The 15,681-nt window shown below is 39.2% G+C and overlaps 1 protein-coding gene across 1 annotated transcript; it reads right to left on the reverse strand.

The window, feature by feature from the left end:
• Positions 1–3,831: 3,831 nt before the first annotated feature.
• Positions 3,832–14,624, reverse strand: LOC121389897 (Y-box factor homolog). The gene is made up of 6 exons (XM_041521559.1): positions 14,462–14,624; positions 14,229–14,292; positions 11,861–11,984; positions 7,714–7,866; positions 6,077–6,442; positions 3,832–4,393 (listed from the first exon to the last, which is right to left on the reverse strand). The coding sequence occupies exons 1-6, from the start codon at positions 14,520–14,522 to the stop codon at positions 4,271–4,273; spliced, it is 891 nt and encodes a 296-aa protein (XP_041377493.1). The 5' UTR covers positions 14,523–14,624; the 3' UTR covers positions 3,832–4,270.
• Positions 14,625–15,681: the final 1,057 nt, after the last annotated feature.

Genomic DNA, 15,681 nt, shown 5'->3' on the forward strand with positions numbered 1-15,681 from the left:
TCCAAAAGAATTTGTTAGCTATTAAACAAAGAAAGAAATGTTTTATTTAACGACGTACTCAACACATTTTATTTACAGTTATATGGCGTCAGACCACACAGATTTTGAGAGAAAACCCGCTGACGCCACTACATGGGCTACTCTTTCCGATTAGCAGCATGGGATCTTTTATTTGCGCTTCCCACAGGCAGGATAGCACAAACCATGGCCTTTGTTGAACCAGTTATGGATCACTGGTCGGTGCAAGTGGTTTACACCTACCCATTGAGCCTTACGGGGCACTTACTCAGGGTTTGGAGTCGGTTTCTGGAGTAAAAATCCCATGACTGGGATCCGAACGCAGTACCTACCAGTCTGTAGACCGATGGCCTAACCACTACGCCACCGAGGCCGGTAGCTACTAAACAAGTTTAATAATTAAAGTTTTCAGTTTAAAAAATCTTTTATATAAAACTACAATTTCTATGTGATATTTCAAGTTTGCGATCGCTTTGGTTTTCAATAGCCACGACAGCCATGTTGTTTGTTGAAATGATCGCCGACATTGTTATTTTTTTTAACACGATACAGGTGCGTACATTTATTACATGTCATCTACAAACCACAAATTTGGTTTATAAATTTTTTTATATACTCTTCAAAAGAAGAAACGCAAAACCACATTGTCGTAACATTTGGAGAATTGATTTAATTATTGAATGGTGAGTCCGATAATTACCAAATGTTGCAGGATTGTTCACAATTCACTCTAGTCCATTGTGAGTAAGTGATAGGACATACCACCAAGGTCAAGGTCATCTGGAGTCAATACCGGGTGTGGCCTCCGCGTGTGTTGACAACTGCCTGGCACCGCCTGCCCATTGAAGCAACCAGAGTACGGATGACGTCCCGGGGGATGGTGGCCCACTCGGCCTGCAAGGCTGCTGCCAGCTCGGGCAGGGTCTGGGGCTGTGGTTGTCGCTGTCGGAGGCGTCGGTCCAACTCGTCCCATAGATGCTCAATTGGGTTCAAATCCGGTGATATCGATGGCCAAGGAAGGACATTAATGTTGTTGTTCTGTAGGAAAGCCGTTGTGAGACGTGCTGTGTGAGGCCTGGCGTTGTCATGTTGGAACACTGCGTTGGCGTTGGCCATAACTGGAACGATGTGTGGCCGGAGGATCTGGTCAATGTAGCCCTGTGCATTCAGGTTGCCCTGCACGTGGACCAGGTCAGTTCTGCCAGTGTGTGAGATGGCTGCCCACACCATGACACTACCCCCGCCGAATCTGTCCACTTCCTGCACGCAGTTTGCCGCATAACGTTCACCACGACGCCTATACACGCGACATCTTCCATCATGACGTCGGAGCAGAAATCGGGACTCGTCACTGAACCACACCTGTCTCCATCGCAGTTGAGGCCATTGTCGATGAATCTGGCACCACTGCAGTCGGAGTCGACGGTGTTGTGGTGTTAAGATGACACCTCGAACTGGACGTCTGGCACGAATTCCTACCTCACGTAGGCGGTTCCGTACGGTCTGGTCGGATATCCTGCGCAAACCTGGTATTGCTGCGGCTGTGGAGGTGGCAGTAGTCAATCGTTCCCGAAGGTGGCGTACCCGGATGTAGCGGTCCTGCCCGGGGGTAGTGACCCGTGGTCGACCGGATCTAGGGAGGTCACGTGTTGATCCATGTTGCTGGTAACGGTCCCACAGTCTGGAGATGGTGCTTGGGGACACATGGAATGCCCTGGCAACGGCCGTTCTGGATTCGCCTGCGTCTAGTCGGCCGATGGCATTGTTTTTCTGCGGTTCACCGAGACGTGGCATATCCTGGATTGTCAACTGTCGGCCAGATACAGAGGCCAGGCAAGCGAACACCCTGCACTTTTATACTGTCGGTGTTCATGTTGCACGTGCAGACAACGCACGTGCAGTGGTGACATGGTTTGCACGTGGCTGCGTTTTTGCGAATATTCACATTTTGGAACTTTATTGTACAGTAGCTGCGTTTTATCGAATGTAACCGTGGGAATGTGTTTGGGACATGCAATGACCTTATATTCACAAAGCATGAACCGGTAGGAAACATAAAATCGGAGTTATAACCCATTTGTACCCTTTTGCGTTTCTTTTTTTGAAGAGTATATTAACGAATGTATTTTGATGGATCAGAAACACACAACTCGGCCATTATCTTCATATGAAGGAAGGAAAATGGTTTATTCAACGACGCACTCAACACATTTTATGTACGGTTATATGGCGTGGGACATATGGTTACGGATCACACAGATACTGAGGGAGGAAACCCGCTGTCGCCAATACATGGGATACACTTTTTCGATTACAAGCAAGGGATCTTTTATTTGCACCATCCCAGACAGGATAGCACATACCACGCCCTTTGATTTACCAGTCTATCTTTATATGAACACAGTTGCTTACTAATTAATGTTGTCATCTACGTAACGGTCATCTACGTCACTTTTATATCGTTAAGGAGATGATATTAAGTGAGACAGACGAAGAAACAGTATTGTACGTCACATAACAAAAGTACAAGTTTAGGTCCTGAGATTAAAATGGAAGCAGGTAAGCACCTCGAACACCTTGCGGTCCTTTAATAAAAAAAATAAAAAAACCTAGCATTTTCCTCCAAAACGCAACCATCTCCCCACAAGTTTTTATTGCACACCAAACATAATTCAGTCCAACATAATAATACTCTTGTTCTAAATGCTTGACAAAAAGATTCTAGATTATATAAATAAGTTGCATCATTCGGTCTAGAAGTTGGTCTTGACGCCACTACTGTACACATTTATTAATCATGGATGCCAAAGTTTGGGGTAATTTTGACACATAAGCAAAGGCATTTCAAGTCTGAAAATAGTTTCTCATTAGTAGAAAGTGATACTAGTGGACGGTGGACGTATAGGAGTTGCATGCAACGAAAAGGCCGACAAACTGGCCAAAGCAGGCAGCTGCCTCCAACATCCCAACTCTTCCATATCACAGAGTGAAGCCAAGAGAATCCTAAAACTAAAATTCAAATGTGATAGGAAGACGAGAAATGGTGGATACAGCCCTGACTGACAGCATTAACAAACTAGACTCTGGCCTAAAGAAGCATCTACAAGGACAGGATTTGCAGGTGGCCCATTGTGAATGTGGTGCTGAACAGCAAACATCGGAATACGTTCTACAAACCAGCTCGCACCTAGAAGAAATGCGACAGCAGGTTTGGACGGAAGACACGTCCCTGAACACCAAACTGGGGACCTGTTAACCTCCGGAAGACGGCAAACTTAATCGCCACATCCGGATTACCGATATGACGGCCGTAAAAAAGATTGAACACAGAATTAGTAGCAAGTGATCTTTATATGTGCACTTTCAGACCGACCGCACAACACCTTTTATATACCAGTCATGGAGTTTTGATCCTTTGATCAAAAGATCTAAGAGAAAACCTTTACAAACTGAGCTAGATCCCCCAATCCCATTTCAGTATAGAAACATTCAACAGAGTTGGATTTCTAGTTTTCAAAGTTCATTCTCTTACTCCATCTAAAGAAGTATTCTGATCATACTGCTAAAAAGCCATACCCCTCCCAAACAAAACCGTACGTCCAAGAAATTAATGTATCCCATGAAAGTGAAATTTTATCTGCAAATTTAGAGAAAACACATAAAATTTCAACTCTGTATCGCGTGTTTGGGGGAGTACGAAAAACCGAGGAACAGACCGATAGTTGGGACACGAACCATCAGACCAGTAGGGGTCAAATGTTAAACTTTCACATCTAACGCCAATAGAACTGGGTACAAATAACAAAAAAAAAATTGGTCTTGCCAAATTTATTGATGCACATGCTGTTAGAACCTGTTCACATTAAGCTTTTGGCAGAAAAACAAGGATGGAAACTGCATAAAAATCAAAGTGTCTACAGTAGAACTGATGGACAACAGGAGGATGAAACACCAAATCACTAGACAAAAATATTGCGTCAACAAAATTTCTCTAGTAATCGTCGTACAAAAAGTATAAAAGTTAAGCCCTTTAAAGGTTAGGTTTTCTTTATGTGGTAGATTTGCCCCACACTCCCCCAATATTTTCGTTTCTTCTTTTAAAATTGCATAGTTGAGTTGGCATTCCATCCACCATTATATGCACATGTCAATCGTTAATACATGTCCATGTGCAAACATTCATCACTAGGCTTAGCAAAGATTGTTTTCTACACTTCAACAAGATGTTGGTCACTTCAGAATTAATTATTAATTAGTTTTGCTCGGTGGATGAGCTTGCTTGGGTGTCTGTATTTTCAGACTTATTCGTGGTCGACTCAGATTTTGTGCCTTCATCACCGCCTTCGGCATTATCTTGCTGATCTGAATCTTGGTTCTGTAAAAAGAAAAAAAGTTTAAAGTTTGTTTTCTTCAACACCACCACAAGAACATTGATTTATTAATCAGCAGTTACTTATCTCAAATGTTTGGTAATTTTCACATACAGACAGTGGAAACCCAGTACATTTGTCCATTAGTAACAAGGGATCTTTTATATGCACCATTCCCAGACCAGATAGCATATACCATGACAACTGATATACCAGTCGTGGTACACTGGCTGGAACAAGAAATAGCCCAATGGGCCCACCAATAGGGATAGGACCATACACCGATGGTAATGCATCAGACACACACTTTGCCCTGTATTTTGATTTTCCAGGTGGGGAGAATTTCACTACTAGGATTTCCATAACCAATAGACTGTGCTTGAAATAAGCACGTGTGTTTGGACAATTGTTTTTTTTCCACCTCAATGGTTGTCAATGTGTCAAAAAAAAAAATGTTCAATGGTGTTTCATTTTGAGCAGTAAAACACATCGTCATTGCACTTGAATGAAACAAAACATTTATTTGAACAAGTGAAAATATAAGCCCACTTAACAGATTTCTAGATGTACTTGTCCGGTCGACTATAGTAGTGTCGGAAATAGAATAAAAATTATTTTCGTCAATTATTTCTTTCATGTTAAACTGACAAGTAAATATTTTGTAAATATCTATTTAATGATACACTACCTAATTTAGCATTCACTTGTTTTGGCTCATGTTTTGGTACAGGGTGGTGTTTACTCTTGTAATTAAAATAAAGATGTCAGTAAACAGGTAATTTATGACCTTTATGGGAACAGACTAACACATTTTGATCATATATGTCAATTTCATTTACCCTTAAACAAACTTAATTTAAAACTAAGTTAACCAATTATTTTGAATTGCAGCATAAATTATTAATTATGACATTTATTGAATATAAATTCAATATAAGTACATTCGAAATTTACACAATCTTGCAACCACTTAAAGGTGCTGTATCATAGTTATATGTGAGCATCTGTTTGTGATAAAGATTCTCCAATAAAAAATGTATTTTCTACTAGTAGATAAAATTATTTCCTATAATCATTTATGGGCATATTGTTAAAGGTGTCTTCTTTAAATAAATCAAAATTTTATAACAAAAATAAAAATTTGCAATAGCTGTCATTGTGCAACATTGAGATGGCACCTTTAATACCGGTATAATGGATCACTCAGAATGGTTCTTGACAGCTGTCATTGTGCAACATTGAGATGGCACCTTTAATACCGGTATAATGGATCACTCAGAATGGTTCTTGACAGTTGTGTTCAAAAGTTACTTATAAACAACTACACATTTTGTTTTGGAGAGGGATAGGGGTAAAACATCAGAAAAGTCCCTCACATATTGTAACAGCAATGAAATTGACACATGTTGACCAAAATTTGTTATAGTCTGTTCCAATAAAGTGCACAAATCACCTGTCTACTGACATTTTTCTTTTAATTTCAAGAGTAAACACCACCTTGAACATCAACGAGAGCCCAAACAAGTAAATGATAAATTAGGTAGAGTATCATTAAATAGATATTTACAAAATGTTTACCCGTCAGTTTAATATGTAAGAAATAATCGACGAAAATCATTTTTATTCTATTTCCGACCGTACTATAGTAACAGTTTTGCTTATTTCGATCACCAATAGATGCAACTTACAGGATCTCTCTTCCTATTGTTGGGTCTCCGGCGTCGGCGTGGGGGACCCCTGGGTCCGGGTCCGGGTCCGCCCTGGTATCCACCTTGGTAACCTGGTGGACCTTGGTCGTAGTAGCGGCGTGGTGGTTGGTAGAAACGACGGTAGAAAGGTCGGCGACGTCTTGGTGGTAACCCAGCTTCTTCTAGTTCGTGGTCACCCTCCCCTTCTCCATTGCTAATGTACTGGTTACGTGGTGGTGGGCCCCGTCCGAACGGGGGCCGGAAGTAGCCCCTGCGACGAGGGTAGAATGGGCGTCGCCTCTGTGGTGCAGGAGGAGATTCTTCTTCACCCTCTTCATTTCCTTCCTCCTCTCCTCCTTGGTAATACTTGGAAAAAGAAAAGGAATGTTAATTATGGTTTAATCTCAGACTATTATAGGGAACATTTTCTTTAGTTTCATATTTGAATTTCCAGAGATTGCTATATAATTTAAAAACATTAAATAGTAATTAAAAATGTATTAGCAACGGTCTCCGACTGAAATTCAGGAAACTGTTTCCCGCATTAGGCATTGGTCAATAGGTAATGTAAAAATTAATGGCTATTATAGATTTGTTTACCCGTACCATCCAGTTACATATATTCATTCCTGTTTTAAATTATATATTTTGTCAAATTTTAGTCTGGTTTATGTCAGTGATTTTGAACCGACACCCAATATTAATATGAAAAATTAAAATCAGCCACGTGAAAAAGAAATGGAGATAATCCATTTTGAATTTTGCATAACAATTAGGATCATTGTAATATTCTAAAATATAATGCACGAATGAAAAACTGACTTGTGTGAGCGACATGCTAACGAATCATTCACACAATTATCAGATCCGAGATGTAAACATGTGAATATCAATTATGTGTTTCAATTATGAAAATTAATGCTATAAATGGTTAAATAATTGTTTCTAGACCGAGAGAAAACCTCTTGAGCATACACCTATGGTATGGAGTAAAAAGTCCAGTTTAAACTGGTATCCAATTTCAAGTGACCAGGGCTCACCTGTACATTGCCAAATTAGCAATTTTTATACAAAGTGGCTACAATGTTAGTCTTTGGCTAATAAAATATTCCTTAAATTTAATAATTTTCATGGAAATTCTCTACAAATCTGAAAACTGGCTAAACCAAAATGTGTTCCAGTGCGAGCCCTGTATTCCAGTGCGAGTTCTGTATTGATATTTAAAACTGGGGGAAAACACACTTTTCAAAATTCCAGTTTATAGAGGGTCTGGTTTTGATGCGTATCACTGTAGTTACAAACTATTGATATTTAAAGCAGGGAAAACAATTTTTTTTTTTAAATTCTGGTTTATAGATGGTCTGGTTTTGATGCGTATCACTGTAGTTACAAACAATTGATATTCAAAACAGGGAAAAACTATTTTTAAAAATTCTGGTTTATAGATGGTCTGGTTTTGATGCGTATCACTGTAGTTACAAACTATTGATATTTAAAACAGGGAAAACACATTTTTAAAAATTCTGGTTTATAGATGGTCTGGTTTTGATGCGTATCACTGTAGTTATAAACTATTGTTTCAGAAAGTGAACACAAAGCTGACATGTACAAATTTACACAGGCCAAGATCCACTTACAGGCCTGTAGCCTCCGCGACCACCTCCCCATCTGCCGCCCCTTCCTCGACCACGTGAAAACCAGTTACTCCTGAATCGGCGGCGGTCTGCGGCATACTTGCTGCCCTGTACAAACGTACCACCTGGTCCAGTTACACTTGCTGCTTCGTTTCCCTATGATTTGAAAAATATATACACAAATTAATGGAGGGTTTTACATACGGGTGTATTAGTGTACTAGTACTAAATTGTATACAATGCACTTCAATACAAATTCAAACCGTGTGCGTGATACCTATTCATTTCATGTAACTATATGAATCGTACAAAAAACTAAATAAATTAGTAAAATAATGTTTATATATTTTCTTTCTTTTTTTTAAACTTGTACAAACAATATATAGTGGCTATTGCTTGAACAACAAAATGACATCAATATGAAAATTCTGTGTGAACAAAAAAAACCCCAGTAAATAATGTGTTACATTAAAAATATCAAAGGCACTGTAAGTGTTAAGCAGAATAGTTCCATCAATTCTTCCAAATCAGTTTCTAGAAATCAACCAACTGAAGACAAATATACCATTAACAAGAACTATAATCTTAGTTTTAACCTTAAATGTTTTTCTTTAATTATTCTCAACTCAAGTGCCTCATAAATGTACACCAGTCCACATCTAAGTTTAATTGTTCTGTATGAATTAATGAATATACCCCGAGTTTTACTAAATAAATTTAGGCTTTCTTCCAAAAAGTAATTTGAGGGTACTTTATAAAAAATTAAATAGATCGTAAGTGATGGTTGTGGGTTAGAAATGTTTTAAAAATGGACATGCATTTAATATTTTTCACAAAATTAAATCAGTTGAGTTAACAATTTATCTAAAAAATACTATAGCACTGGCGTTAATAGAATAAAAATTATTTTCGTCTATTTCTTACATATTAAACAGACAAGTAAATATTATGTAAATATCTATTTAATGATAGTCTACCTAATTTAGCATTTACTTGTTTTGGCTCTCATTGATGTACAAGGTGGTGTTTACTCTTGAAATTAAAATAAAGATGTCAGTGAACAGGTGATTTGTGCACTTTATTGGAACAGACTAACAACTTTTGATCAACATGTGTCAATTTCATTGCTGTTACAATATATGAGGGACCCCTATTCCTCTCCAAAACAAAATATGTGTAGACATTCATAAGTAACTTTTAAGCAAAACTGTCAAGAACCATCTTTTATATGCACTATCCCAGACAGGATAGCACATATCATGGCAGTGTTAGAGATTATAGTTATCCAGATATCACAGATTTTAAATTTGGATACCAAACTTCAAGAACCCAGTATCATGCCGGAATACCATATAATAATGTTGTTTTTCAATCGTGAGTGTTTATTTTATGTTGAAACAATGAAAGTCGTTATTTACCAGAGAAGTAACAGAATATTCGAGCTTGAACCTAGTCTAATGCTATGCTGTAACAATATTTCCCCCAACTTGTTCCCAGTCTAATGCTACACTGGAGGAATAGCGGCATAGCAATAAACTGGGAACCGCTATTGCATTTGTTGGATGTTTTCTTCCTTCAAATTTTATTTGAGATTCCACGCCTGCATAAAATTGATAGGAAGGTTTATCATTGGTAATGTCGAGAACACTTATATACTCTTCAAAAGAAGAAACGCAAAACCACATTGTCGTAACATTTGGAGAATTGATTTAATTATTGAATGGTGAGTCCGATAATTACCAAATGTTGCAGGATTGTTCACAATTCACTCTAGTCCATTGTGAGTAAGTGATAGAACATACCACCAAGGTCAAGGTCATCTGGAGTCAATACCGGGTGTGGCCTCCGCGTGTGTTGACAACTGCCTGGCACCGCCTGCCCATTGAAGCAACCAGAGTACGGATGACGTCCCGGGGGATGGTGGCCCACTCGGCCTGCAAGGCTGCTGCCAGCTCGGGCAGGGTCTGGGGCTGTGGTTGTCGCTGTCGCAGGCGTCGGTCCAACTCGTCCCATAGATGCTCAATTGGGTTCAAATCCGGTGATATCAATGGCCAAGGAAGGACATTAATGTTGTTGTTCTGTAGGAAAGCCGTTGCGAGACGTGCTGTGTGAGGCCTGGCGTTGTCATGTTGGAACACTGCGTTGGCGTTGGCCATAACTGGAACGATGTGTGGCTGGAGGATCTGGTCAATGTAGCCCTGTGCATTCAGGTTGCCCTGCACGTGGACCAGGTCAGTTCTGCCAGTGTGTGAGATGGCTGCCCACACCATGACACTACCCCCGCCGAATCTGTCCACTTCCTGCACGCAGTTTGCCGCATAACGTTCACCACGACGCCTATACACGCGACATCTTCCATCATGACGTCGGAGCAGAAATCGGGACTCGTCACTGAACCAAACCTGTCTCCATCGCAGTTGAGGCCATTGTCGATGAATCTGGCACCACTGCAGTCAGAGTCGACGGTGTTGTGGTGTTAAGATGACACCTCGAACTGGACGTCTGGCACGAATTCCTACCTCACGTAGGCAGTTCCGTACGGTCTGGTCGGATATCCTGCGCAAACCTGGTATTGCTGCGGCTATGGAGGTGGCAGTAGCAGTAGCGGTCCTGCCCGGGGGTAGTGACCCGTGGTCGACCGGATCTAGGGAGGTCACGTGTTGATCCATGTTGCTGGTAACGGTCCCACAGTCTGGAGATGGTGCTTGGGGACACATGGAATGCCCTGGCAACGGCCGTTCTGGATTCGCCTGCGTCTAGTCGGCCGATGGCATTGTTTTTCTGCGGTTCACCGAGACGTGGCATGTCCTGGATTGTCAACTGTCAGCCAGATACAGAGGCCAGGCAAGCGAACACCCTGCACTTTTATACTGTCGGTGTTCATGTTGCACGTGCAGACAACGCACGTGCAGTGGTGACATGGTTTGCACATGGCTGCGTTTTTGCGAATATTCACATTTTGGAACTTTATTGTACAGTAGCTGCGTTTTATCGAATGTAACCGTGGGAATGTGTTTGGGACATGCAATGACCTTATATTCACAAAGCATGAACCGGTAGGAAACATAAAATCGGAGTTATAACCCATTTGTACCCTTTTGCGTTTCTTTTTTTGAAGAGTATATATTACTGCTAAATACTAATTATGTTGGCATTATGCAAAAATACATTCAGAAAATGTTTGCCAATTCAGTTTAATTGCCAAAATTTTCCATGCTTTCCATTGCGACAGCAATAGACTGGGAATGAGAACAGTGTCGTCCAAGTTTGTTACAATGTTTATTTTTAAATTTCATTTAAAAGAAAATGGATTATTTGGTTTACCAAGAATCCCCTTGCCAGATCAGCAACAAAAAGCAACAAAAAAACAAACAGAAAAAAGTCCCATCTAATTTTAAAATAAAGAAATACGAAATATAATTCCAAAGTCGATAAAAACAGACAAGGCAAGTAACCTTTTTAAAAATGTTTTTATTCAATACAGCCTCTTTTTTTATTAAAATTAAAATTGGATTGCTTGGTATTTGAATGTCAAAAACGTAAGTAGGATAACTAAATTCTCAGATGGGATATCAGATTTTGAAATGTTAGTATCCAACTGGGATACTGCCCAAAATGTTCAATCTCGAACACTGCATGGCCATTGATATACCAGTTGTGATACACAAGTTGGAACGAGAAATAGCCCAATGGGCCCTCCGACAGATCGATCCAAGACAGACTGCGCTTTAACACAGAACTACGTCCCACTCCCGACTAAGTAAATCACTCCTTTTATACCTCAACAAGACGAACAAAACACAAACTAGTTTTTAAATAATGAATCATATCTTCTTGGGTCAAGCGCGGATCCAGTTTGAATGCAGTTACTGGATTTTATCTTGTTTCTAGACTCCAATAATCTGCATCAATGTTAAAAGGCTATGATAATAACAAGACATACTATGGTAACAAATGAAACACTTGACAAAACACTTTAACTCCCACATAACATTTCGTAATGTAAAATATAAATATATTAATTTGAATAAATACAAGTACAGTATTACTCTTAAATTGTAACTTCAAATATTTTTGAAATGAAACTGAATATTGGCACAAAAAAAAAAATTATGTCACATTTTTTAAATCCTGAGTTCCATTCAAGTACCTTTTCTCCTTCTACTACATCAAATTCCACTTTTTCCCCATCACCGACACTTCGTAGATACTTCCTTGGATTGTTTTTAACAATGGCAGTCTGATGGATAAACACATCTTCCTTGGTGTCATCTCTGAAGAATAAAATAATTGGCATGAAGTCATTTTGTAGTTCTCTTACTTGTGTAAACGGTAAAAATCCTACTGTTACCCCCCTATTGTTAGGGTTAATTTAACAGTTACATTTAGGGTTAGAGTTAAACACAGTTAAGATTTAGGCAGTTTTTCTGCCAGCAGGGTAAAAGGGTAAAATTACGTACCCAAAAATAATTCTATGGTAAAATTACATACCCAAAATAAATCCTTTTTTATTTATTGTTTCTGGCACCATACTTTTGGGGTTTTAAGTCTTCAACAAAGACTTGGAAAAAAACCTGTCCTTTGTTGAAACAACACATTCTCTTAAACAAAAACAGAAAGTGAAAAGAAGTCTAAGCAATTCAATCATGTACAAAAAGAAACACTTAAAATTTAAGAAATGTATGTGTGTGTGTCAAAGCACTGCCATGGAATTCAGTCAAACCTAACTACGTACCCAAAAAAAAAAAATCTAGCGGAAACCCTGTTAAGAGTTAGCGTGAGTATAATTTGGGGGAGGGGGTAACAGGCATATATCTTTCCAATGAATTGAAAATAATCAATGGATGAATTTCTATCTTTTTCTCCATTTATACTAGCCCGAGTACTCTTGACTGTAAGAGAGCTAGACGGACATTTGGACATAAACACGCTCTCATTACAGTCAGAGACCAACCTATGTCTTTTTTTGGCAATTCCTGACTATCAAACGGTAGGCAACAAGTCCCGCTCTAATACCACAACAATCCTGTGTTTGACGTCAAATACCTTTACATCAATCATTTTCGAGTTAAGTGATACAAAAAAATCCACATATTAATCACTAATGCACATACTACAGAAAGAAACCCGACAGCACCCACATTCAGCTACGCTTCGTGACACTCCGTCGCAACAAATGCAAAGCTCGGCGAACTATTTCGAGACGTAGACCACGTGATCGCGCACTGGGCGATTCCGCCTTGTGCAGCAGTTACAGGGGCCGTCTCATATCAAGCGAAGTTACAACATGGAAGAGTTGGCTAATGCCGTTTTGGATGAATTTGGATTTCATTACGTCATTAAACCAAAACAATTACACATTATTGATTCCATTTTGAATTTCAAGGATACATTTGGGGTGTTATCGACAGAATACGGCAAAAGTATGTGCTACGTACTGCCTCCTCTTATGAGATGACCCCTGTAACTGCTGCACAAGGCGGAATCGCCCAGTCTCGAAATAGATCGCCGAGCTTTGTAATTGTTGCGACGGAGTGTCACGAAGCGTAGCTGAATGTGGGTGCTGTCGGGTTTCTTTCTGTAGTATGTGCATTAGTGATTAATATGTGGATTTTTTTGTATCACTTAACTCGAAAATGATTGATGTAAAGGTATATTACGTCAAACATAGGATTGTTGTGGTATTAGAGCGGGACTCGTTGCCTACCGTTTGGTAGTCAGGAATTGCCAAAAAAAGACATACGTTGGTCTCTGACTGTAATGAGAGCGTGTTTATGTCCAAATGTCCGTCTAGCTCTCTTACAGTCAGAGTACTCGGGCTACATTTATACATACCTACACCTAAGGGGAATTTTTTTTTATTAATATCTCAATTTCAAAGTTTTATGAAATGTTAGTGTCTATTTAAAAATAATAATAATTAAATCACAATGACAATTATTAGTTACACTGGTCAGTAAATTATTGCTCCGGGCTCACCATACCCACCACAGTCAAATTAGTCAAGTGGCTACAATATTTACATGTAGTGGTGGTTTTTGGTTAATAAAATGTTTTAATTAGCCACTTTTGAATAATTCTAAAGGAAATACTCTAAGATATGTGAAAATTGGCTAAATTAACATTCTTTCTAGTTTAAGTCTTAAATTTAGCATTAGATCAGTTTTCTAAATGCTTCCTGAACACCATTCTTATCATTTTTAACTGACAGGCTCAATTTTGAGCAATGCCCCGCCCCTTTTTGACCGACAAATTTGATGACCTAGTAAATGGCAAATCATGCTTTCTAACGGCACGTGTCTTTACTTGTCTTTGGAGGGTAAAAAAAAATGAACCCATGTATTCCAACTATTAAACAATAAATACTGCCGGCTCATATTTTTATTGATTTAAACATATTGATGGTAAAGTATATAACACTTTTTCTACACAAAGAAATGCGATATAACCATTCTACTAAAAGTACAAAATCATAGACCATGGATTCGTGGAAATAATAAAGCAGAAAAATTTCAAACCTATTTATGAAGCCATATCCGCTTTTAACGTTGAACCATTTCACAGTACCGGTGACCCTTGTTGCTGAAATAAAAAAAAAAAAATATTTTATAAATATTAATATTTAAAAATATATTCAATAAGTAAAATTGCACAATGACTTAATGACTCTGAGCACGAGGTGAAATAACGCCGGGTGCAACCACGAGGTTTGGCCAAAAAGTACAATGCTACAAAAATACACTATCCACACCTAAAATTTTCTTCTCAACCACCTCCGCCTTTTCCTCCGGTTGTTTCTCGGAGTCGGACATGGCTTTGATGGTAATAGCCGGGTGTTATTAGCTGTCCTCTCACTGGACTCTCGTCGTTTCTCTTTGTTCCGTTCTCTCAAGATGGCCTCCTCATTCCTCCAGTCTCGTGTGGATCTCGTGCGTTTTATTGGATAAACGAGTTCTGACGCATAGGATTTGTCATTCGATTGGTTGTGTTTTCGGGTGCGTTAGAACTGACTAGGTGGATCACTCCTTCTTTTATATTTCAACAAAGCAAACAAAACAAATACTAGTATCAGATTATAATATGTTGTAATATATACTAGACCAGGCGCGGAAACAGGGGTAGGGTACGCACCCCTACGGATTTCAAAATCCCCCTAGCAAAACAAAAATAGTGTGTAGTAAGGGGGAGGGGGAACGGGATCATGCCCCCCCCCCATCAAACCTTAAAAAAAACCCACGTTTTTAGTTACTTTAAATTTTGTAAAACCATGTATACATGCATATAAAATCCTGTTTACGCCAGTGTGTAGCAACAGAGCTGTCAACCAGTAAAACGATTTTTTTTTTTTTTACTGTTTATTAGATAGGTTTTACAAATGACATTTATGATATATTAGCGTCATAAACATGTCTTAAATATTTTAAAACCAGTTAGACCTGTATCTGAGCATTCGTTTCAAAATCTAATGAAAACAAGCCCGTAGGAACGATGTCTCGTGTGTTTGTGTGTGTGGGGGGGGGGGGGGGGGGGCATTTGTAAGTAAGATTTGTTTAAATTTATTTTATTTGGAGTAGGACAAAAATAATTCGTACATTTTTGTCCTTCCCCCTCGATTCCTATCCATAGGATTAAAGAAATGTTTTATTTAACGACGCACTCAACACATTTTATTTACGATTATATGGCGTCAGACATATGGTTAAGGACCACACATATATTGAGAGAGGAAACCCGCTGTTGCCACTTCATGGGCTACTCTTTTCGATTGGCAGCAAGGGATCTTTTAATATGCACCATCCCACAGACAGGATAGTACATACCATGGCCTTTGTTACACCAGTTGTGGAGCACTGGCTGGAACGAGAAATAGCCCAATGGGTCCACTGACGGGGATCGTTCCTAGATCGACGCGTATCAAGCGAACGCTTTACCACTGGGCTACATCCCACCCCTTCCTATTCATAGATTCAC

The sequence above is a fragment of the Gigantopelta aegis genome, chromosome 15 (assembly GCF_016097555.1).
Source record: "Gigantopelta aegis isolate Gae_Host chromosome 15, Gae_host_genome, whole genome shotgun sequence".
NCBI classification, from domain to species: Eukaryota; Metazoa; Mollusca; class Gastropoda; order Neomphalida; family Peltospiridae; genus Gigantopelta; species Gigantopelta aegis.